Here is a 26,208-nt window from a genome sequence, read left to right as displayed (position 1 = left end):
ACTCTCACAAGCAAGTCAGCAATTTGTATTTTCGTTGTTATTTTTTGGTTTGTTTTGCTTTCAAGTGAGAGGAAGGGAGATAGAGAAACAGACTCCCGCATGTGCCCTGCCTGGGATCTGCCTGGCAAGTCTGTCTGGGCTGATGCTCTGCACATCTGGGGCCCTGCCCATCTGGATCTGCCCCCGTCTGGAGCTATTCTAGTGCCTGAGGTTGGAGGCTCCAAGGATACATCATCAGCACCCAGGGCCAATGTGCTTGAATCAACAGAGCCATGGCTGTGTGGGAGAGAGAGTAAAGGGGCAAGGGAAAGATAAGGGGGAAAGGGAAGAGTGGAGAAACAAATGGTTTCTTCTTCTTCTGTGTGCCTTAACTGAGAACTGAACCCAGGACTTCCCACATGCCAGTTCGATGCTCTACCACTGAGCCAACCAGCCAGGGCTGCAAGTCAGCAATTTGTATCAAGAGTCTTATCCCTGTCCTTACTGTTCAGTTTAGGAACCACACTTCTAGAAGTCTCTTCTAAAGAAATTCTCAAAGACACAGAAAGACATGCCACACAGGTGTTCTTCTCCATATTTTTCATAATTACTTATAGTTGTGAGCATTTGAAAACAGTTTAAATATTCTAAGTACTGCGTATAAAAACTATTCTGAGAAGATAAAGTAATTCATAAAAGTTGTGTTTTAAAATCTATTTAAGGGTCTAAATATGCTTTACATGTAATTTTAAAAGAAAATGATAGGCTAAAAAGTGTGTAAGGGAAATCATCTCATTTTTTTTAATGTATGTCTATTTCTAAATGTAAAGAAAAGGTTGAAAAAAGATATATGGAGATATAGTGCTCTCTGTGAGTGGTAGATGCACCATGACTGTCACACACGAGCGATCTTAGTGTCTACATGTCTCCATAAAAGGCCTGTTGTGCAAGACAGAATACGGGTTTTGCAACACCACAGAAAAAAGTTTTATTTAGAACTAAAAAATGATGATATTTTTTAAAAATCTGCAAACATTGAGTTTTTTTTTAAAATTGACTCTATAGACTACATATATTAGACTTTCTTTAATACAGAAAATTATCTAAACATTGTCATTGGGCTTACATAATAATTAGATTTTAAACTTTACTTCTGATAATTGTTTTTAAGAAAACTATATATGCCTGCTTTATTTTTATTTTGTTAGCAAAAATGTTTGTTTCAAATAAAACTTCTGTACTCTTGTATGGTTAGCATATTTCCACAGTAGGCTATGTCTGCGTGTGGGTTAAAGATGGAAGAGCTGTGGTCCTGGTGCTCCCACGTTCTCCCTGGAGCCCATGGCAGGCTCTGCAGCCCGAGCTGCTGCCCCTACCCCAGAAGTCTTCTCAAGTACACTACCAACCTATCATAGGGGTCATGTGATGCCCGAGGTCTCTGCCACCCTGAACACGGGTACCAAACAAGTGTGATGAGTTAACTCTACTTTTCCTCCTTCCCTTAAGATCACGTGGTCAAAATCATTTGTAAAGTACTGAACTTGGTCATCTCACTTCACAAGTGATAGAATGTCATGTCTATGTTTCAGAAGCACATCAAAATGTCTAAGATTGAACCTACTGATTTTTTTCTTACTATTTAAGTTACTGATATTCCTGTTTTTTTCAGACCTGAAGATGGAGACTGTCTAACCATCCACATCCTAGTCTTCTCTGCTCTCAAGTCTTATCACTGGTCAAGCTCTGTCCATGTGTCCCCAAGGGTGTCTCTTTGTTTCTATTTCTAGTGCTGCTCGTCACACTTAGGAAGTGTACGGGAACCTTGCGTGGGAAGAGGTGAAGATGGAATGGTAATGTTTATTTCATCATGAATATTTTTATTGAAGAACTATTATTTTAATACCTTGGCTAGGAATATGAGATAGAAAAGATTTCTATAGTTCCTTTCTATCCTTTCTGTTTAAGTTATGTCACTGGAAGAGCCAGTAACATGGCCACTGGGAGGAGAAATCAACCCTAAAACCTCACAGCTGACTGTGTTTGGTACTGCACTGAGAGATTCTCACACATGAGCCCCCAGAGCTACTCTAGCTACCCTGCTGAGCTGGCTTCTGGCAAACACATATTCTAAAGCAGTGGTAGTCAACCTGGTCCCTACCGCCCACTAGTGGGCATTCCAGCTTTCATGGTGGGCGGTAGCGGAGCAACCAAAGTATAAATAAAAAGATAGATTTAACTATAGTAAGTTGTTTTATAAAGACTTATTCTGCCAAACTTAGCAAAAATCCGACATAAAGTACTTGGTAAGTAATTATTATTATATGCTTTAACTTGCTGTAACTCTGCTGTATAAGTTTTATAAAGTAAAGTTACTTCCCTACTTTATAAATCACCATTACGGTGGAACCGGTGGGCAGTTAGAAAATTTTACTACTAACAGAGATACAAAGTGGGCGGTAGGTATAAAAAGGCTGACTACCCCTGCTCTAAAGCAACCCCAGCCCATCCCGGGAAGCTCTGTAAGCCACATGTTCATGCTGTCCATGTCTGAAGCCAGTCACTCAGGACCTGTTGAAGAGGGAAAAGGAGATTGCCTGGCACCTGTGACAACAGGCCAAGGAGCAATACTACGGTGAGAACAAGACGGTGAGTCCTGGGTGACCAGGATGAACACACACCAGTTCAAGTGTTCAGGGCTGAAGACCAAGTGACTTAGGGAAACAAGAGTAGCTGAGCTGCGGGCTGAATCATAGCAGGTCTGGAACGCCGGCAGACAGTTGCAAGCAGAGAACACTGGCGCCCAGGACCAGATATGATGCTCAGCAGGCAACCACCTCAGCCAGACTACTTGTCTAGGCATCTGAAAAGTCTGCAGCATGGGAGCTTGCCTGGGCACCTGCAGGGGAAGGTGCTGAGGGCGGCGAGCTGGAGGAGCACAGGAGGACAGGAGCAGGACCAGGGGCAGCAGATCCCTGGGGTTATCATCGTCTCACTAGAGTCTAAGTACCATGAGGGCAGGAATGATCTCTATTTGGTTTGCAGCTGATCACCAGACAGTAATTGGCACATTTTAAGTGGTCAATAAATACTTGTTGGAAGTGATGAGATATTGCCATTTACGACAACATGGATGGATGTTGAGAACATTATACTGAGTGAAGTAAGTAAATCAGAAAAAGCTAAGAATTGTATGATTTCATACACAGGTGGGATATAAAACTGAGACTCATGGACACAGACAAAAGTGAAGGTGATTACCAGGGAAATGGGGTTGTGGGGGAGAAGCGTGAGAGGAGAGGAGTAGAGAGGAACAAATATATGGTGATGGAAAGTGATCTGACTTTGGGTGAAGGGCACACAACGCTTCAAAGGCTATAGAGATATTCACCTAAAACCTATGTACTCTTATTGATCAAATGTCACCCCATTAAACTTAATTTCTAAATTAAAAAAAATCATCTAAAAAGAAAGCTCTGAGGCCCTAGCCAGTTGGCTCAGCAGTAGAGCATTGGCCTGGCATGTGGAAGTCCTGAGTTTGATTCCCTGTCAGGGCACACAGGAGAAGCGACCATCTGTTTCTCCACCTCTTGCCATCCCCCTTCTTTTTCTGTCTTTCTCTTCTCCTCCCACAGCCATGGTTGGAATGGTTCAAGCAATTTGGCCCCAGGTGCTGAGGATGGCTCCATGGCCTTGCCTCAGGTGCTGAAATAGCTTGGTTGCTGAGCAATGGAGCAGTAGCCCCAGATGGGCAGAGCATTGCTCTGTAGGGGGCTTGCTGGGTGGGTGCTGGTACAGGAGAGAGTCTGTCTCGGTCTCTTTGTCTCCCATCTCTCAGTTAATAAAAATAAAACAAACAAAAAAACCCCTCAGGATTAGAAATAAATAAATTTTATTTATTTATGTTGAATGAATAAATGAACAAGCAAATGAATGAATAAATGAATGAAGTAGTAGGCAACAGTTAGAGTGTTCAGAGGAAGATTTCTCATGTCCAAACAAAGTGTTTTGTAAAAGTACCTGAATTTACTCCAACTTCCAAGTTTTGTGTTCTAAATTTATCACTATGTATATTTTTTCTAAGTATGCTTTGTGATGAATGTTTAACAGTGAACTTATTATGCTCACCATCAATCTCAGGGTCTGTACAATCAATACATAAACCAAACCTTAAAACAACATTGATAAGCACAAATTGTCTAAACCTCAAGGTTGATCCCAGGAAAGATGTAAGGACAGCCACAGTGGGGTGGACAGTTCAAGTTCTCTTTCAACGCCATGTTTAGAAATTCTAGACATTTCTCAATTAGTGCTGGGAATCAGCTGGAAACCTGAGCTATCAGTCCACTCACTGATCATGTGCTTTAACAAAAACAAGGCTCAGGGGGACCAAACAGGAGAAAAGTACAATTTATATGATCGTTCATTTCAAGTCCTATTTACATTTGAATCTTGAATGACTTAGCTGTATTATACTTTTAAGCTAAGTTTCCTGCCTATAATAGAGTCATTAATAGAGAGCTTTCATCTTTCTTAGTAACACATCTATGTCTCATGTGCTCAGAGGTTCCTAGTCAGATGAGCCGAGGGAAGGACGTGCATAGATGAACTGCCAAGTGTTAATCACATCTCTGTCCCTGGTTAACCCTCGGCAAGCTGCTTTGTCTTTATACATTTCGGAGATTTCATTTTTCTTTTTAATTTTTATTTTATTTTATTTTATTTATTAATTTTTAGAGAGGAGAGAGAGAGGGAGAGAGAGAGATAAAGAGGGAGAGAGAGAGGAGGGGGGAGGAGCTGGAAGCATCAACTCCCATATGTGCCTTGGCCAGGCAAGCCCAGGGTTTCGAACCGGCGACCTCAGCATTTCCAGGTCGACGCTTTATCCACTGCGAGATTTCATTTTTAAATGGGTCTGGCACCGACGCACATGGGTCTCACACCGACACACAATCTCCCAAGGATGTGTGAATTAACTAGTGGTTATAAAAGAGCTGCAGAGAGATGACATGCCAGTGATGCTAAGTCAAAGTATGAAATGGCACCTTTGCAAAAAATAATGCCATTGTGGGAATAAATGAATCTGAACATTGTATTTACTGTGTGATTCGCTTCTGAAATAGAATATTCATTATGGGCCTCAGCAGGAGACAACAAAAAGTACCATTTTATCTCCTATTGATAGACCACGGTTTCAGAAAATAATTTTTACAATGGACTCAGAATAAGCTCCTTAATTTGAGACTGTTTTACAAATAGATACAGCACTTGGTACAGGGCTGATGCTGTTGTCTTGGAGACATAAAGAGAGGGACTCATTAACCAAATTGCTATTGTTGTTCCTTTGTAGTTTTTTTTTTCCAATGCAAATTCGATTCCTTACAAACTAATTTTTGCCAATCTATGTCGAACAAAGGGATGAGGTAAAAGCTACCTCGATGTTAGTGATTAAATCTGAGTTTAGGTTAAGATGCAGGTTATCAACTGCCGTTAAATTACATCTTGAACTTGGCGTGTGGCTCATCTGGTTTCAAGAAGGAACAACTCATTCCTACACAGAATTTCCATGGCCTGCTAGTGTTAACATTCAACAACAGCAGAACAACAAAGTATTTTTGAGGACCACATTCCAAGTGTTTTAAAGTTATTAATTGCAACATATTTTTGTCAGTGAGTAAGATTGGGTCTAGGTGAAAAAGTAGATAATTTCTTGGTGTAACTGTTGCCAAAAGAGAATCTAAAATGTCATATAATTTAAGGGTGTAAAACTGACATTAAGTATGTGTCTTGGAGGGAGAAAAAAGAATAGGAAAAGAAAAGAGGGCAGGAAGGGTCTGGGTTAAGTTGGAATAGTTTAGATCTAGGAAAGAAGAAAAACAGGAGCTGGCTGGTTGTCTTGTCACTGGCCAGAGAAAGGTCCTGGGCTCAGAGCCAGGCTCAATGGTCAGAGAAGGTGTCTTGGGAACTTGCTCTCACGGCAACAGGGTTTCCCTGCACAGTCCTGCTGTGTTAGAGACAGAAGCTTGAACTTGCAGAGCTCACCCCTCTTGCTTTACAGATGAGGAGATAAAGGCTCAGAGAGGTGGAACTCTGGAGACCACCACTACTTAAGAGGCCAAGTCACTTCCAGAACTCAGGATCAGCATGGGTTCCTGGAGACATCACCTGTGAAGGCAAGTCTCCTGAGAGAACCATGGCCAGCAAGGCTGGGAATGAAGTGGAATAAGTTGAGGGCAGAATAAGGTAACAGTTCTGTCTCTGCCCAGCATGTTTTTTACCCAATGGAAATATCAGAGTTGGTCACATGAGTTTTTCTACTCTCTGGCTAATGGACAAACCACAGAGATGGGAGAATAAGAGAGTGCTATGGGATTCTAGATTACACAGATGACAGAAACCTTGAGAAACACTGGAGAACTTGGTGTGAGTGAGCGACACTGGGAGCTGGAGAGAAATGCAAATATTCGATGTAGCCGTGCACCTGCTACTTCTCCGTCTCCTCCTCTTGGGGCGACACCAGCCCCCGTGACAAACCACTTTAAGACAGGCTTAGGAAATGCTGCTATGGTAACAAAGGTGTGAGCCATGGGAACCACTGAAGCGTGGACTGTCTATTTCAGTCAACACCCCACCACAGTAACTGGGGCTGGCTCACCTCCCTCTTCTCCAAGGTCGTATCTTAATGTAGTTGCACCAAGACCTGGGGCCTGGTATCTACCAAGTGATAGGAACTCACATATTTACACCCTTCTTTGGGTGCTGCACCCTGTGTTAACTTCTCTAATGTGAAAGTTCACGTTATCCATCTTTCCCTGCAAGCCTGCTGTGAAGTCACATGTGCATATAGTGGGGTTGCCGGCTGGAATGCAAAAGCACTCTAAATGATTTGTGTTACATTTATGTGAAGGTGGTTTGGATGTAAGCCCAGACGGGAATATACAATAGAGGAAGTTTACAGAGCTGTGACACAAAGTCTCAAGACTTGTGGGGATGTCAGGAAATACTCAGCAACCAGGACATATGCCTATAATATGAATATATTTATGCATCTAACTCCAAAATGGATTATATGAAGATGACTGTGAAACAAAGCAAAGCTTTGAGTCAAGTACTACCTCTGCATAGTTTTTTAGATTTAGCTGGAACTACTCATAGGTAGAAGTCTAGGCTTTTAAAAAGGAGGCATCTTTTTAGGGGAAAAATGTAAGCTTGACTCCACTATCCAGGCAAATGAGGAGTTGACTATGTAAATGAGAGCTTTAAGTATGTATTGTTATAGTGTGATCAAGTCAGGGCTTTTCCTAAAATGCTGACTTGATCCTTCTGTGCTACAAGAACATGTTGGAGAACACTTATTCAGTATTGGTGGGTCAGTTCAATTAGCAAACATCAATTAAGCACCTGCTTTGGGCAAGATGCTGTGACAGGCTCTGCCCAGTGACTGTTCTCAAGAACCCTTTGGGTGAATAGTAGCAAAATATGAATAACTATGACATAATACAGAATACTATAAGGAACAGGAATAACACAGGTCAGAAGACAGAGAACAAGCTTGACCAGTAGTGGTGCAGTGGATAGAGCATCAACCTGGGACACTGAGGTTCCATGCTCAAAATTCCAAGATCATTGGCTTGAGCACGGGCTCATCTGGCTTGAGCATGGGGTCATCAGCTTAAGTGCAAGATTCTCAATGTGATCCTATGGTCACCGGCTTGAGCCCAAGGTTGCTGGCTTGAGCAAGGGGTCACTGGCTCACCTGGAGTCCCCGTCAAGGGGCATATAAAAAGCAATCAATGAACAAATAAAGTGTCACAACTACAAATTGATGCTTCTCATCTCCCTCTCTCTATTTCTTTCTCTCTCTCTCTAAAAAAAAAAAAAAGATGAATATGAAGGAGAAGACAGAGAACAGAGACCACCTTTTCTTGGTAGCAGGTTATCAGAACTGGCTTGAGATCTGACTTCAGAAAAACAAGGATGATGTGCAGTTCTTTGACAGAGAGACATGGGTGTGTGAAGGAAATACCCTGTGACTCAGCATAAAGCAGGCAAGCCCAGAGACTGAAGAATTCCAAGGTTAGCCCTGGCTAGTTGGTTCAGCAGTAGAGCTTTGGCCAGGTGTGTGAAAGTCTCAGGTTTGATCCCCAGTCAGGGCACACAAGAGAAGTGACCATCTGCTTCTCCACCCCTCCCCCCTCTCCTCTCTTCCTCTTCCACATGGCTCAAATGAGCAAGTTGGCCCAGGGCACTGAGAATGGCTCCATGGCCTTGCCTTAGGCACTAAAATAGCTCAGTTGCTGAGCAAAGGAACAGAGGCCCCACACGGGCAGAACATCAGACTCAGACGGGGGTTGCCAGGTAGATCCCAGTTGAGGTGCATGTGGGAGTCTGTTGTCTCTCTGCCTCCTTGCCTCTCACTTGATTAAAAAAAAAGGAACTACAAAGTAAGCATTTGGTGGACTACGTGGGGAAACCCCAGGAAATAGGCCAGAGAAACAGGGAAACTACCTCATGGAAGGCTGGGAAGCCCAGAAAGAAGAAAGGAGGAAATGGAGAATGCTCTATGTGTCTAAGCAGAGGTGAAATGAGGCAGGCTCCTTGAGGAGTCCAAAGCAATCTCCCCAAAGATAGGCTCCCACACGTCAGAAGTTGAGTGGTAGCAGTTGAAATGTAACAGAAAAGCTAGATGTGAAAGACATTACAGATATGTAATTTAGGGGTCTTTCAATGGACTCAATTTAGGGGACAGAAAGAAATCAAGAGAGAATTTAGAGTTTCAAGTTGAAATAAACAGTAAAGGAAGCAATCAATAACAGAAAGAATAAAACCACACAAGTCATTTTAGGGAGAGGAACACAGTTTGAGTTCTCATTCGTGGCAATGGCTTATCATCCAGGTAGTGGATGTTATCCTGAAAGAATTTAGAAGTTTGAGTCCAATGCTTAGGTCCAATCTACAGCTGGACAGAATGCAGGGTATTGGCTGAGCTGAGTGGGAGATTCAGGGAGAGGGCACTTGGGGCAAAGCAACACCATGTCAAATGCCTTGATTCAGAGTTGGAGGAGAATAAGAAACTAGCCAAAAGAGGAGGATTCAGAGCCCTGGAGAGGGTACCCTAAGAGGCAGGAAAGCGAAAAGTGCTAATGCGTACAGAGTAGCAGTTGTGTTCAGTTTGTACAAAGGCTAAGGAAGTTAAGGCCAGTAGTAGCCAGCAGTTTGGGGCACTAGGAGAGTGGTTGGAGCGTTACATTGGAGCAAGCAGTTTCAGTTCACTGGAAGGGATATAACTTATGTTGAAAACAGGTGAGTGAGCAAGCTCTGGAGTGTGGCCACTATGTGCAACACCCTTAACAGTCATGGAAAAGAGGAAGAGAGAAATGAAAGTTTTGCAAGGGTAACAACATCCAAGAAAGATTTATTTCATTCATGAGTGGGGAAATTTCACAGAGCCTTTTGACCCTGGTGGCCCACCGTGGTCCCACCAGAAGGAAAAGCAAACCTTGTGTAGCCCTTCCCACTCCCAGCCACACACCCCTGTAGATGTTACAAATGCAAACACACCTGAGAGAATTTGGAGAGGCTCAGGTACAAGGCAACTCATGAGGGTGAGAGGGGAAGAGGGCTAGAATATTAATGTCTTCCCTGCCACTGTCCTCAGGGTCTTCCTGCAGACAAGCTCTTCATTGCAGCCACAGAGAGACTCCCTCACTGGTGGGAGATCTGTCCCAGCCAGAAGTGACGAAGGAGGCGGCAAGGCTGAAGGACCTGCACACTGGAGGCAGAGGGATGGGACGAGGTTGGGATGCACCATCAGACACTTATTTTTTCTAAGCTGCTTTTCTCTATGCATCTATACTACAAACCCCACGTAGCTTACTCTTTCTTAAACATTAACCTAATGGCACTGTTTAACGGATTGGGAAGGACTGACATCCTCGCTGTGATAACCACCATGATACTGGCTTCCACCTTAAATAGAGTATGGGCTGGTTTGGGGCCTGAGTGTGTTGAATATATTTAAATGTCCACAGGTGCACTTGGGAAAATAATGATTTTTTTTAAAAGCCATCAATGCTATTATCAAGTTCGCAACACTGAGATACCACTTTTCATGAGATTTTTCCAGAAACTTCATCTTCTAGATTTTTACAAAACTGCAACTTTAACACACTTAATCAAGCCACTTGTTACAAGACGTTCAGAAGTTCCTGTTGGCTGGATGCATGCTGAGCGCTGGATACCATCTCACTTGTGGATATGTGCCATGCTTCTGAAGTAGTTATCAGTGCTCCTTCTAAGGATGCAGACGTTACTGTTTACCGTCTGAACTTATTTTAAGAAACAAAACCTGCGGATGCACTTCCTGTTGTAGGAATACCTAAGCTTTATTTAACATGTTGCCATTGTATTCATAAGATGCCTCCACCTACATTATCTCATCAACATTCTGTTACTGAGATAGGTCGAGGAAGGAAAACTTTTTTTTTTCTTTTAGAATAAAAAGGGAAAAAGATGAGTGGCTGTTCCTCCATCAGACTCTCATGTTGTAACATCTTTTGAGTTGCACTGTGAACATGGTCAAAACCACAGTATCCAGAGTACCATGATCAAGCCATTCATAGATTGTACGACCCGGTCCCATCTCACAGATGGGAGTGAATGGCAGAGGTGCAGTTATAAGCTGTGTCCTCAATTCTCACCAGAACGATTTTCACAGGGAGCTGCTAACACAGTCCCCTGAGGATCAGAAGTCCCCAGCTCATTTTAATGAACTCACACACACATCAGGTGTGTGATGCTACAAAAGCTAAAGAGGGAAATGAGGACGTGTCCTCAAGGACTCCACTAATCTATCTTAATGGTGACTTGCTACTGTCCTTAGCCAAGGACAAAGAAATTGGCACTGGAGTAAAAAATAAGGAAACTTTAGCCTTGGTGGGAGATAAAAGAGAGAAAATACTAAACAGTGCTAAAAAAACAAACTAACTGACAAACAAAACAACAAAACAACCCACCCTTCCCTATACATCATGTCTCCAACCTTCCTTCAGAAGTACAGTTACGGGCTACCTCTTGGAAAGGGAAGAAGCTGCCAGGACAGTTTTGGTGATATTTCGCTTCCAACAAAGGCCGGGTGAGGTCTGCGGCAAACACATGCCATGGAAGAGGGGCCGGCTGGTGGTGTGAAAGACCCTGTGCCCACCACCCAGGTACTCCCCAGACCACCTCTAGCCCTCATGTGTGCTCCACAGAACCAGCAGCTCCAAATTTCCAGTTCTGATGCCTCTGACCAGGTGGGAGAAAACAGGGGGACCTCCATATCTAGGCTGTCTGAAGTCTCTTCCCCAAGGACTCTCAGGCTGACCACACTCTTGAGCTGTAACCTACAGTAGTTCGCTTCACTCACTGCCTTCACCTAGTCTCACTGGGCACTCTCCCGGCTGCCCGCTGCGAACCACAAACCCTATTCAGGGAGACATGGTAGGTTTTTACCTCTCTCTAGTCTTCACTACCAGATTCTAATTTCAACAAAGCTGTCAGCCATTTCGGTCAACTAAACTGATGCCTACTGTGTGACAAGCCTTGCTGAATTGTGGATGGTAGAACTATGCAAGATGTGCTTTCTGCCTTTACAGAGTGAGGGAGAGAACCCTTCCTGTTCAAGTGGAAGGAAGAGCCTGAACACACAGGTGGATGTTAGCACAGAGGGGCAGACAGAGTCTAACTGCCCACGTCAGAAAGATTCATTAGTTTTATTGGGTTCTATGTTTTTTTTTTTTCAAAGGAGTAGATTGATCCAGAAATTAAAAATCTAATTCTTTTCTACAAATGTCCACTCTCTCAGGTGACTCAAGAATGAATACTACATAACCAAGATAAAAGGTCAAAAAGGGGTCTCATGGAGTCAGGTGTCACTACATCTAAAAAAACCCCACAAATCAAACAAACAAAAAAAAACACCACAATCTCACATCAGACAAAATCAACCTGTGCTACCAAGTTTGTGGGGCTCTGCAGCATCCATTTTCTTTGAGTCAACATGTGTTCCTTTTATGTGAATTTGGGAATTTCCTATTTTTAATTTTGTTGAAGTTGTCTATCAAGGACTAATATTTGGACCCACATCTCACTTTTTCTCACTACATCTCACTGATAGCTTAACCTCTCATACAACATTGGTTAGAGCGTCAGAAAGGAGTTGGGGGTCATGGCTACACTGACTGGCCTTTGCCACATCTGCCTGTTCCAGAGAAATGTAAGAGCTTGAGTAAGGATACTTGTAGATCCCTTTTCATCCCGGACTGACCAGTCTCTCTGTGACATGCTAGACACTCACTGAAGCAAGAAGCCATCACCTCCAACTTGGCTGAGTGATTACACATGAATCTGACCAGATAAAAACAAAATACCCTGAAGCATCTGTTTCTTCTCAAAAAATATTCTGTTTCTCAAAGGAACCCAGTGCCTGAGCCAACATTCTCTCTGTGTCCCTTTCCAAGTCACCAGTGGCACATACAAGTTATCAGAATGTCCCAAAGAGGGGACCTGGGGGGAGAGAAAAACTCTTGGGTTATTTGCCTGAGATTAACCCCATAGATGAGCAGTGCCTGAGAGAGAATGCAGCCTTCTCACTTCCCAGGACGGACACCCTGCACGTGGTTGGGAGCTCACATGTCCCTTGAGCCAATCATATAAACCAAGCCTTTGTGCTGCCTGGTTGTCAGGCTTCCAACAAGTCCTGCACTCACGCGAGCTCTGTGCTTCCATACACCATCGGCCAGGGACCAGAATTCAGAACTCTTCCCTTAGGATGACCTTCCTAAGTTAACAAAAATGTTGACTGAGTGAATATCACCCATTCTTTGAAAGTTTTTATGCAGTATTTTTTTTCCTTACGAGAGCTTACTTACTCTGAACTAAACATTTAAAAATTAACTCCTGACTCAGAATTAGTGGATTCATATCGAAACTTTTGTGTGAGGTATAAAAGAAAAGATTTTCTCATTCCAAAGGCATAGCCCAAGCCCCTTGGGTCACAAAGGTGGAAAGCTATCTGCTGCAGTGGCTAAGCATTTGAGCTCAGCTCACTGACTTTCCCTAAGCCTCAGTGCTGTCATCTGTAAGATGGGTGATAGGGAGAGTAAGGCAGGCCACGGACAGTGCTCAGCGAATGACGCAGCAGCACACAGTGAGGACCCAGCAGTCAGAGCCAGCTGCGGTCGCTCCGTTACAAACTTTCTATTGCTCAAGTCCAAGGAGAAAGAAACATATTGACCAAGTAAATAGAAGGTATGTGCACTACAGACTTGGGCTTGCCAAAGAGCCAAACCACACTGAAAAGCAATGGAGTGGACAGGAGCCAAAATATATTTTTTCTCTCTTTCTGCTCTTCTGCAGATTTTGGTCGAGTTCTGAATGAATGCAGTTCACTTCTTAAACTCTCTGTGAAGGCTAAGTGCTGTCAGCCATGAGCTGACATGTGCTTGGCACACTTCACAGCCCATATGAGAGTTGTACTGACCTAATGCCATCCCTCACTGACCTACAAACAGTTTACTCGATCAGAGATAAGGAGGAAAGGAACCCTTCTTTCTAGGGGCTACGTTCTGCCATGTCACCGATGCCTACCGGCAGGATTGATTACAAACACCCAGTTATGAGGCATTTAGAACCTGATCTGAACACCAATCTTGTCTCTTGTTCTTCTTCAGGCTTAATGATTAGCCCGAATGAACAAGATAACGGCAATTAATGAGGTTTACTTGGTAGCTCGCTTCACATGTGCACACACACGCACACAAAGTGCGTCAGCCTGTGTGCAAAGGTTGTGCTTTGAGCTGAAGAGAAAGGAGCTGAGAGTACGCATGCGGGGGGAAGGCACAGGTCTCGTTTGGATCGCTCTTTAAGCGGCTCCTACCCAAAGGAAAGCCTGATCATGCCAACCACACTTTGATCCAATCTGACAAGATTTCAGCTAACCTCGTTTCGCTTCTTGTAAAGGTTACTTCTTTTGAATTACAGAAAAAGCCAAACACACACACAACCTTGCAGTACTCAAAATTCATTGTGATCAAATGTGATTGCTCATAGTGAGAAATCATAAAGAAAATTAATTTTATTCAACACATGGAGTTTGTTCAAATTGAATCGGTGCTAATGGATGTTGGGAAATCAAAGGAAGGAAGTAGGTAAGTATGTGCCTGACTAGTAGCTAAAGATATTACAGGTGGTGACAACATTGGCCAGCAGTTGTTCTGAGAAGGGTTCATTCTGACCCACTCAGTAGTTTTGTAAGTGAACTGAGCTTGTGGCAGTGGTGCTGCTCACACCGCCTGTCCTGGGAAGTTACTTGAAATCAACACCAGCAATAAAAAGATGAGGAAAAATACAGCAAAGGAAGATATTTCAGAATTTGCCTTGTGTATACAGCTAGCTCCAGATAAAAACTTTGTGTTTATGTTACAAACCACAGTATATATAAAAAATACTAAATAGTTCTACAGTAGTCACTGAAAAGAAAACTAGAAAATGCTTCATTGAGCCTATGTTTTCTCTTTTGCTGTTGTTGTTAGAAAGGAAAGAGTATATATTTTTCTTTCTAAATTCCAAAGAACTTTACTATAGTGAGAGGGCAGGACATATAGACTTCTAAGACTAGAGTTTAGTTCTGTCTGATTTTGAAATCTATAAAAATGTGATCACACAAGTCAGGACAGTAGTTGTCCTTGAAGCCAAAGGTTAGCGACCAAGGGTGAACACAGAGGCTTCTCCAGGAAGCCAAGAGTGTTTGCTCTGGATTGGTCACAAGGATGTGGTCACCCTGAAAATTTTGTCAGTCTTTAAGCTTACTTTGTGTATTTTCTGAGATATAGATTAAACTTTAATTAAAAGCACACATACTTCTACATTACATATAGAAAATGAAGAAGTATTTTAGCATAAAATGCTGACCGTTTTCCATAAAACAAGGTCTCTGTTCATTTCGGCCTAAGTGATGCTCTAATTATATAAGCTGGCACTTGACTGAGGCACTTGCCTTGGAACTCACTAATCAGGATAAATAACACTTTAATAAAGTTTTAAAAATCAAAACAAATGTACAAACACATGCTGAACAAAGTGAATAAAGCCAAAACAGAAAATATTACTTAGGGAAACCAAAAATTCCCCAAATTGCCAATAAATGGCTAAGTGACCATAACATAATTAAATTTGTAGATATAATCAGATTCAAGAAATAAAGGGAAAATTCATTTTTTATTCAGTAAGTTTAGATTCCATTAAAATAAATAAAATAAGTGGTGCTTCAGAGTATGTACCAATTTAGGTTGATTTAAAAGTATCATTAAAGAAACAATTAATGATTTAACAAAATTCCCAAACTTGAAGTTGATCCATTTAATTGTAATTTTATTGTAATCAAACTTCACTATTAAGTTACCATAGTAAAATCTTCCTTTGCATTAAATAAAAAAAAGTCACTATTATGTGTTACACAAAGAAGAAATTTGAATTCTACACAGAAAAGCATCTCGCCTGGTGCATGCATGTTACCCTGGTGTCTTGGTGAAAATCCTACTCAACAGCACTAATAATCAGTCACTAGAGTCAGGAACTTGTCAGTAAGAAGACCACTACTGGGCTGTTTCCCCCCAACACTGTCACCTCTTTAGACTCTCTTTCTGGAGCCTCACATTAATTTTCTTAATGTTTTTAACCCAACGTCTGTGAAATTTTTACTGCTCCCCAGATGAGGACATCTGATCTGAATGTAACCACACACCTCTTTACTCACAAACTATTATAAATTATCATGCTGATAGGCTGCATTGCTGGGCAACTGGGAAAGTTACGTAAAGTCTAACTACGGTATCAATGATATTCTTGTTTATGATGCAGATAGGAAGTTTTACGAGATTCAAGATGCCTGCCTCGCCCCACTTCACCAGTGGGAAACATTCTACTGGTGCAAGAAAGAGAAATCACCACTCCTTCTGTTTCCTGAACACCTTCCACTCTTAGAACATTCTCTAGCCCTCTCTGTTATGTCAACATAACATTGAACCAGGCAGTATATCTACCTAGAAGTCCTAGCACAAACGTTAGCCCTGCAGACAGATGCTCTACTTACTGCTCTGCTGAATGATGAATCGATGCCCCTTGCTCAATGAAAGAATTCAAGGACTTATAATATTATGGTTATAATATTATGGGTTAATGCTTATTTGTAACGAAACCTGACTCAGTGGTTGTATTTTCAAATTATTCAGGCACAAGTTGCACATTAATTTTCCTAAGGAAACGGTGCCACCCATATGCACTGTAAAAACTTTTTGTAAAGTTAGATCCATAGTCTACTAAGGTACTGAGTCAGCCTTAGTGTTTATTCATATGAAAACTTGTAATAAATCACAGAAATAAAATACATTTTATTGTATTGTTAGAATTGTAAAATAGTTTTTTATTTAATTATAAATAAAACTGTAAAATTTAAATAAAAACAAAATTTCTACCATAACTAACCTATTTAATTACTTATTCATCCCTATACCATAGAGAAAAATAACTATTTATTTGGGTCTCAAAGATGTTTCTCAATAAAGTAAATGTGCTCAGGAACTGATTTATTGAGCTTTCACCTGGTGAAAGTTGACTATACAAATACTGACAGTATCAAGAAAAAATGCATGGTGTGTTATATCAGCTCATCCCATTACTAGGTTAATACATTTAGCTTGACATATACTTACTTTCATAAAAATGTAACTTCTTTTGAGGGAGCTTTTAAACGTTTTTTTCTTTTTTTGAAGAGAGAGAGAGAGAGACAGAGGGACAGGCATGGACATTCAGAAAGGAAAGGAGAGAGAAAAGAAGCATCAACTTGTTGTTGTGGCTCTTTAGTTATGCATTGATTGCTTTCACATATGTGCTTTGACCAGAGGGCTTCAGCTGAGCCAGTGATCCCTTGCTCAAGCCAGCAATCTTTGGCTATACCAGCAACCTGGGGTCACGTCTGTGATCCCACACTTAAGCTGGTGACCCTACGCTCAAGCTGGTGAGCCAGCGCTCAAGCCAGAGAACTTGTGGTTTTGAACCTGAGTCCTTGGTATCACAGGTCGATGCTCTATCCATTGCACCACTACCCAGTCAGGCACTTTTAGCTTTTCAAAGGGCTCTCAGACCCACTATTTTATTATCCCGTATTGTGACCTTATGATATTGGTACAGCACGTACACAGAATATAGCTGAGAAAGGGAAAGATATTAAATATCTCAAGACAATGGCTTGTTCTTGACAGCAATAATAACTAAAAGCTCTCTAGATATGATTTATGTAACTAGCTTTGCATCATTTTAAATACAATTTTGAAAGTAGCCCAATATAAATTATAAAAAAATAAAAAACCCACCAGAACCCAAAAATCTATGCTTTGGTCATCTAACAAAAACTTTTGAAATCTATGAATTTGTTGTTCCAAGACTTTCTGGTGATTTCTATTTTTTTGTAGGAAATTCTAACTCCCTGTAAAATTTAAAGCTGTCTAGGCTTCTCACAACCCTTTCAAAAGAAGGTAAAAATTGTGTCACCTTTCCAGAATTTCATCTACAACTTTCAACAATGACCAAGAGTCATGTAAACTAGCCTGGAAAGATAGTAATTGCAATGTCTTAGGTTGGTCATCCAATATTGCTTTTAGACTTTTTATTGGAAAAAAAACCACGATTAGATAGCAACACTTCAAAACATGCCACTAAGACACTCTCCATGCCACAAGGTTCCCTGACTTCATCAGGCCCCAAATATCAGACCTTTAAGGCTGGCCAGGATTCGGCACCTTCACAGAGAGCAGACCTTTAGTTACTATAATTAAGAAATCACTGTACTCTAGTATTAGGGGGAAAAAAAACAAAACCTCACCATCATAATTACAGAAACAATATTGTTAGCCATGTGAATTTCTTGATTACCTTGCTAACATCACTAACATCACGTCTTCCTAGAAAATATAATGATCTGTTTTCTTCTCTTCTTAAAAAAAGAAAACTAACCCAAATCCCACCACATCCTCAACACCATGGTATGGCAAATAAGGCTTACTGGGTGCCAGACACCGTGGTAACCAAGCACTTTACATGTATTCATGCCCTTGCCTGGCTTTCCCTTCTTACGCGTCTACTCCAGTGTGCGCCCTGCAGCTGGCTTGCACCAGCTGAAAAGAACCAACTGTACACATATCTTTGTGAGAATGTGCATAGTGACAGTACATGAGTAGTTTGAAATTGGCCACAGGGAGAGTATTTATACTACAGAAATTGGCAAATATTGTGCATCAGGACTTGAGCCACCCCTCCCAAGACCCAGTGGTCAAACATTTCCCAGTACACCACTGCTAATAACTGTGGACTATTCTAAATTCTTTAACTATTACACATATACATGGTCTTAATCTTCAGATCAAGAATTAGTAAACATGAGTTGATTGACATTTAACAGAACGTTATTTAGGGGAATAATGTTATTTCTCGAGTTTGTATTCTCAGAGTTTCTCAACAATACCTCTTGTAGCAGTTTAAGTATTGTCAAAAACCAAAACCAAAATAAAAGACGAGTCTCTAGGATGTTCAGGTGATCGACATTGTAAAAACCACCATACAGAATATTCACCCCCCTCCTCCCTAAAATAATGATACAGTGAACTCCCTGTGTCCTAGAGGTCACTGCAACACCCTATTAATGACAACTTTCACACAAGACTAAAAAGTCAATTTAATCCCTGGAAGCATTTCTGAATCACAGAACAAAGGTTAAATTAGAATCAGCATCGTTTTACTGCATTGTATGTAAGCTGATTATTTGGAAATTAATCAACAGGATATGAATGGATGCTAATTCTCTAGACACCAGAATGTTGAATTCACCAGACGAATTCATTAACCCGTCCATGAAAAATTAGGTTATCCCACCAACTCAACAGGTTACTGAGGACTTTCTACAGGTAAGAATATTTTCATATAATTCTCTTCTTCCTTAAAAGGGTTATGTGTTTGTAGATAGAATAGTTTTAATAATGAATGTGCCTGCATAACAGTTAATATCCAATGAAGTAGTAACCTATATATATTGTATACAATTATATATCAAACTGAGCCACTTTAAAACTTGGGAAACATATCAGTCCCTGGGGTACACTTTAGAATTTAGATTTAACTAGGTTGTTTTCCTTTGCTAAAACTTATTTGTACGTCTAAACTTCATTAAAAATTGCTGTTCAGGTTTGAGTCTTTGGAGAACACACCAGGAGAAGCAGGACAGAGTGGGGTGACAGGACAGAGCCAGGGAGGTCTGATGGCCATCCAGAGAGAAAAGTAAAGCCGGGTCTCCATGGATTGCTGCCTGACATGTCAACAGAGACATTCTGGACTGGGGAAAACTGCACACCGGTTTTATTTTCACATAAGGTGAAGAAACATGATGCAGATGGCCTCTACAGGGAGAATGTTTTCATAGTAATGCAGTCTGGCATAAGAACTTGACAATGCTTAGTAATTTAATAATAGAAGGAGTGAGCAAGCCTAAGACAGATGCAGCACACTGGCTCACATTTGAGTCCCACTGTATTCACTGTGCATTTATTCTTTTTCACATCCTCAATACGAGCCTTGTGATCATTAATCCATTATAAAAATCCCCTCATCCAACTTACCCTATATTCTCTTTATTTTCAGTGATGTTTTTCTTTGGTCATGCCAATGCAATCAATACAGTTCTTAAAGTACAGCATGGACCACAGATGTGTTACAGAAATATCCAACCTCACAGTCTTTCAATACAGTAAATGCGAGAGACTTGCAATATTAAATAAAAACACGAAGGTGGGGTGGGGGGTGGGAACTGGGAGAAATATGTATATACAGTTTTAAAAGAGTTCCCAAACCAAAAGCGTTAAGGGGGAGAGGGAGTAAGAAAAGAGCGATTGCGCATTTGAATATAATCTTCCTAGTGTGGGAACTCCGACATCACTGAACATAATTTAATTCCCATACGATTAACATGCGATCTGGCGTAGACTGGAATCCCTCCTGGATCCACTTACATCCCAGATTGTGCACATAGATTGTCCCCCTTGGACGACCGTGACCACTAGATGGCACTGCAGTGCCCTGTTCCAATTACGTTCCCACTTACTTGCAGTCTCGGTCCTCCAAGTCGAAGTGAGGGTTGAAGTTGATCATAATTCGCTGGTATGGTTCCGGAGCCTGAATCAGCCATTCACATTTTTCACTTGGGTGGTAAGAATGAGGGTAACCAGGCGATGTAAGGTACCCTGGGCTTTCGATTTGTATAGTGTCGCCACATTTGTCTGTAATGAAAGAATAACATTTCAGCGCACCTTTCCCAGATCAACAGTGGGAGGTGTTTTAGCTTTGCATGTCAATTCCAGGGCATTAAACATTCCATAACTCCTTGAGGAGGGAGCGGGGGGGGGGGGGGGGGGGGGACTCGGAGAGGGCACTGCAGGTCATTCAGGTGGTGCTGATAGCAACACCCCACCAAGGAATGCACTTTGATCAAAGGAATGTTGGGTCAGGAAGAAAGTTAACCGAGATCTAAAGACAAGCCCCCCCCCTGGCCCCCCCACAAACTTTTGTCCCAAGAAACAGGTCTTCTAGCATTAAGAACATTAAATTCCCTCAGTGGATGTTAACATGGTCCCCAGGGAGCTTCTCCTAGACTTCATTATCCACCTAAAAGTGTAAGTGCATTAAGTAGCAAGTTCTAAGTGGAAGGGGACTAAATGGTGCTACTGGAGCCCTTGTGTAGCTTTTGATGATAGACCTGGTCTGTGTTATTGTTGAGGGGGGATTGTGTTCTAAGATAAACCTTTCCTGTTGTTGTTTGAGCTGCCCAGAAAGCTAAACGATCATGGGTTATCTGTGCTCTTCCCAGATCAACACAGAACAAGGGACATTTGGTGAAGCAGAAATATAATACTTCTACTCCACTTCTCCCAAGAAAGTTGCTCAGGCTTGAAGACCATATCAAAATAAGGGGGCAGAAAGAAAAGATATGTAACTCCAATTACCTACTTGTTGAAAAAAACCTCAACACCCTGAGATCTGGTATCACTTGTGGTAAACTCCATTTTCACATTCTGGGAAAAGTTAGCTAACTCGTTTTGAGCTTTCCTTTCAAAAAACCCAAATGCTGAAGTGATTCACTAAGAGCCAAATAAACCAGTCTCTGGGCTGCTTTCTTGTTCAGCATAGATTCTCATTGACACTTTTTTTTTTTTCTTTTTTATGATAGATTTCATACTGGAGAGAGCCTCAGCTTGAAATGCTGCCACATTTATTGATGCTTAATTTTGAGCAATACAAATTCAATGCATAAACTATGTAAGAGGAACAGGTATGAAAGCTGTGAAATATGTAAGCCTATCAATCACAAATTTTCAGTAATGGTATATATAGATTTTAATATTGCATCTAATAGATTCCCTGTGGAAAAAGAATGATATTCTTTGCTCTCAGCATGAATTTATAAATCTACAGAATTTTATTACAGGAAAACCAGGTCAAATGGAAATGAAAGATGAAGTGCACATCAAAAATGCATAAAGCTACATGCATTACAGAAGTCATTTCCCATAAATTAAAAGGAAGACAATATAAATTATATTGTGTTGTGTTTTTTTTCAATTGCTGGACGTTTCTATGTTTCTTAGACCAGGAGTGGCCTCACACTGATGTTTTCCCCTGCCTTGGCTTTTAAAAGCTTAAAGTCTGCCAAGAAGAAATGATATTGCAAGTGGAGTTCAGAATCTCAGCTAATGATCATATTGGATGCTGTTGTGTGATTCTACTCCAGCTCTTGCATTATTTTAAATGCGCAGACAACTTGGAAAGTGACCCCATCCCATGAAGTATCCTCCAGCTCTGTTGGAGCACCACTGTGGCAGAGTCTGGCATCTGTTAGAGGAGTGAAATAAAGCAGCACTGCTTCTAGTCACTTGACAGAGTCACTTCAGAAGACATTTAGGTGGATGCGGGACCACGCCAGGGCTCTGTAATCGGCGACTTCTGAGAAAGTGACAGTGTAATAAGATAATGCAGACTGCTAGACTCCCTGACTCTGTTCAGTCTCCTCTAGCAGTTGATTAAGAAAGAGCAGTTTCTAATGACTCTGGACCATTAGTCCTAAATAAGGTTAATGAATTAATTTAGCAGTCACAGGGACTCAGAGGAGATAGACATGGCTTTGAGAGGTCTGCTGAAGAACAGAAGCTGCAGTCGCTGCAAGCACAGCAGCATGGCTTTAAGTGGTCAGGCTCACCAACCGAGGCTTAGGTACTAAGCATTCCCCAGATCTCTGTAAGAAAGTAAATATATATATATATATATATATATATCTACTATAAATATGAAATATATATATTATGTCTATTATATATGTGTGTGTGTGTGTGTGTGTGTGTGTATGAGAGGGAGAGAGAGTTCACCACCTAAAGTCTGAAAGCTGTTTGCATTAGTTTTCAAATCAAATCCTGTGAACAACATCTCTGCTCCTGATTAAATCTCAGGAGTTGGGGAGATTGAGTTGCTGTAATTTCTAAATTCTAACCACCTGAGCTCCTTGAATTGGAGAAGAATGTTATTTTATCCCCTACCAAATTATAGCAATATACCATGAACTCGGGGTCATTATTAAATTGAACTCCTCATTCAAAATTGTGTGTGTGTGTGTTTTGCTTCCAAGCCTATATGAACACTGCTTAATAGCTGTGGGGGAAATCTATTGCCTCAATCACAAAACCTCCAAAAAGCATATTAAAGAGATTAACTTCCATCATAAAGACATGATTTAAATTTCTCCTGGTGTGAACACCCTCTGCTTGTAGTTTCTTATTAAGACAATATACCACTGTAAGCAGTGGGTAGGCTTTCCTTCTAATTACTTTGATTGAAATCTAAGCCATGCAAAAGTAAATATTTGATCATTAGTTAATAATAATTGCTGAGAACTCTCTGTAAAGAATTTCACATCCCGGCCTTCATCTACCTCTCAGGGTAAAGGCAACCGGCCTACAACCAGATCGCATTAGAAAACACAGAATTTTAGGTTCCAGGGTCCTGTTTGGAACGCAGCACAGCCTTCCCTGGACTTAACACGGAATTGTTGTAAGGCTCGATGGAAGCTGCAGCTAGGTTAGGGATGTTCAGATAGCCCAGTGCCTTACACTGTGCCCATCAGACGCCTGTTCCGATACAGTGTAACTTTCATTCATGCTCCAGACCAACAGGGACGGTTCACAAAGGCGGGAAAGCAAGTGCCATCAAACCGCGAACCGCTATCTCTAACAGGCCCCACCAGACCGGACAGTCGAGGGGAGGCCGAGAGGGAACCAGGAAGTTCTGGTAGAGCCTTCCTCCACTTTCCGCAGCCGTCCGATTTTGGAAAGGGAGTTTCATCTAATTGCCTTTGGGAGGAAACACAAATAAGGTAATTGGTGTGAAGATCTGGGAAGGGAGGCAGCTCTGCCTTTTAGCGGAGGTGCCCCCCCCCACACACCTCTCCACCCCCCCACTGCCAAACTACCAACTTCAGGAGGGAGCCGGCTGGGGGACTCGAACTCTTGCTGCCCTCCCGGGGCTGGTCTGATTCCTTCGTTTCTCCTCCTGGGGTAAAAGTTTCCTCCAGCAGGAGGTGGCTGTGCCGGGTTCAGCCCGGCAGCGCGGTGGAATCGGAGCGGGGCAGGCAGCCAAGCCCAGCCAGACCGGGCAGCCGAGAGCCCGCGGCGGGCGCTGTCACGCGCGCCCCTGCCTGTCACTTACCGTTGCGAAAAGCTCTGGCCGGGGCGGGGGCCAGGGCCAGGGCCAGGGCCAGGGCGAGCGCGGCGCCGAGCGGCGGCAGCCCCCTCTCCATTCTCCCGGCGCCGGGTCCCCAGGCAGGCTCGGGAGGACGAGGAAGGGCAGGGGAAACCCAGCCGGAGGGGAGATCTGAACGATCCGAAGCGCTCCAACTCCACCCGAGCTGTACAATCCTCCGTCCGCCTCGGAGAAAGGAAAGCGGCGAGGCAGTGATTGGATCCTAGAGCAACGCTTCCCTTTTTGTGTCTCAAGTCACTTGCATCCTGTCATTTAGCTCCGGTTTCCTCTCTCTTTTCCCACACTTGTTCCTCTTCCAGGAGCCACTGCCCGGGCCAGGTCTCCAAACGGCGAGGCGGAGGTGGGGGGAGGGAAAGAGGCTGGAGGGAGGGAGGGAGGGAGGGAGGGAGGCCAATTTCCAGGAAGAAGAAGAAAAAATCCAGCTTGTTTCTGGACCCAATGGAGCCGAGGAGCTGGAGCCCAGGGGAGGTCCGGGTGGTCTACGCGGAGGACAGGAGCGAGCAATGAGAAGATGAGCCCGAGGCTGAGAGTTTTAGCTGCGGCACCCCTCCCCCACGCCGCCCTCCCCTCCCTCCGCTCCCGGAGCCCTTCCCCCGCTTGCTCCCGCCCCTCTCCCCGCGCCGGCTTGCGAGTCAGTGTTTGACAGGCGACGAAGGAACAAGTTTCCCCGGGTGTGCTTTACCCATCAGTACGCCCGCCTCCCCGCACGCCCTGCAGGGATCTCCCCGGGGGGGGGGGGGGCGTGTTTGGGATGGGGGTTTCGAGGTGGGTGCCAGCGACAAGGTCGGGCCAGTTTACCTCGGCGTGCTCGCTCGCGACCCCTGGGAACGGCGGCAGCTCTCGCAGGATCCACAGGATCCAGCCACTGGGAGCACGGTACGCCCGGGAGGTGGTGGCTGCTTCCCACAACCCAGAGTCCCGCACTCGCGCCCGCGGGGCGAGCAGCGCCGAGCCAGCCCTCGCCGCTCCCCGTGGTGCCGGCCCGAGACTTGCGGCAGGGAGCTGAAGGGCACCCCTGGACGCCCCGGACCAGGGCAGCAGGGACGGAGCAGAGAGGCTGGAGTGGGAGGCGCACCCTATCGCAGGGCCGGGGTCGGCAGCGTGGCTGCCACGTCAAGCTGAGTCAGACCACCTCCTCCCTGCCCTGCGCCTGGGCGAGCACCGGTCGCCCCACGCAATCGGCTGCTTGTAGATTTGGAACCCTCTCCTCGGGGACAGACGGAATGCCGAAGGGCGGGAGGGGATGCCAGCTAGGGGGCAGCTGTTGCCCGACCCCGCCCACTTCCAATTCTTGGAGCCCAGGAGTTCCGGGTTTGGAAATTAGGGGTACGATGGCCCCGGTTTCTGTGCACCCCAGGGTTGGGGGGAGCAGTGGCGGCGGGGAGAGGGGTTTACTCTTGGCAAGGGCTTTAACGGTGCCCTTTCCTGGCCGCAGACCATTGTCACGGAGGTCCTCTAGCTCTCGCCCACCCGCCTGTCCCCGGGCTGAGGGCGGGATGCCCCCGGTTGCAAGGCAGAGGCTTTCCCAGAACCGCAGCAGAAGGCCCCTACGGATATGAATGGCAAGGACTTTTCAGGGAACAAACCGGTTTCGGCTACTGATTAGGTCTCTGAAAGGGGTAATTGACCGCGGATTCCCTCCGAAAGAGTTCGTGGGGAAGGTGAAAAGGTCCCTCCACCTGGAGATCGTAGTTTTAGTACACCCGAAAACTAAGCCTTATTCCTACCTAGCGTAACGGGCTGGCAAAGGAGACTTAGGAATGTTGGCAAGGAGACTCTAGTCAAAGGTTTTGGCGGAAGGACTGGGGGCGGGACAGGAGAAAGGGAGCCCCAGATGCGCGGACCTCAGCAGAGACTCAGCGCTCGCTGGTCTCGGGTTGGAGAGGTGACGCGCGTCCCCAGGGGTGCAGGCGCCCCCTATCCCCGCCGCCACCGCGCGCGCGGAGGTAAACCCGTGGCGCCCGCACTTGCCTCTCACATCTCTCTCTCTCTATCTTTTTTCTTTCTCTCTCCCTCTCCTCCTCCTTCTCTTTCTGACCCTTTCTTTTCTTTTCCTCTGGGTTAAGCTTTTCTTTCCGCCTGCTGGAGCCCCTGCCTCCAAGCTGGAGATTCGGCCTCCTGGACTCCGCGAGCTCCCCTGCCTGTGAGCACCTCCTTCCCCTCGCCAGGTTCCTCCTCCTTGATCCCTGGACCCAGGAAGCGCGGGGTGGGAAGGTGGCAGTACAAGGCCAGAAATCCAATGCCTGGGTTGAGCGGAAGGGGCGGGCGCAGACCCATACCACAACCCACTGAGGGCGGGTGGGAGGCGAGGTAGAGGCGCCAGCCCCGCCCAGAGCAGCCCCT

The 26,208-nt window shown here is 43.9% G+C and overlaps 1 protein-coding gene across 8 annotated transcripts in view; it reads right to left on the bottom strand.

Moving 5' to 3' along the window:
- The window catches only part of NRP1 (neuropilin 1), a 189,255-nt gene extending 164,202 nt beyond the window's left edge, over positions 1–25,053 (bottom strand). For 3 of the 8 annotated variants that reach the window (XM_066233209.1, XM_066233216.1, XM_066233212.1), the window contains exons 1-3: positions 24,664–25,053; positions 23,812–24,344; positions 20,165–20,339 (exon numbers count right to left, since the gene is read on the bottom strand). In XM_066233209.1, coding sequence (XP_066089306.1) covers positions 20,165–20,339; positions 23,812–23,902 — 266 coding nt within the window. In that variant the 5' untranslated portion in view covers positions 23,903–24,344; positions 24,664–25,053. Of the gene's footprint in view, positions 1–20,164; positions 20,340–23,811; positions 24,349–24,663 lie in introns of those variants that run through there. The other 5 variants (XM_066233214.1, XM_066233211.1, XM_066233213.1 and 2 more) reach the window with 3 other exon arrangements.
- Positions 25,054–26,208: the final 1,155 nt, after the last annotated feature.

Source organism: Saccopteryx bilineata, chromosome 5, assembly GCF_036850765.1.
Source record: "Saccopteryx bilineata isolate mSacBil1 chromosome 5, mSacBil1_pri_phased_curated, whole genome shotgun sequence".
Lineage (NCBI taxonomy): Eukaryota > Metazoa > Chordata > Mammalia > Chiroptera > Emballonuridae > Saccopteryx > Saccopteryx bilineata.
Note: the sequence above shows the minus strand (reverse complement) of the source record. Positions and strands in the feature narration are given on the sequence as shown.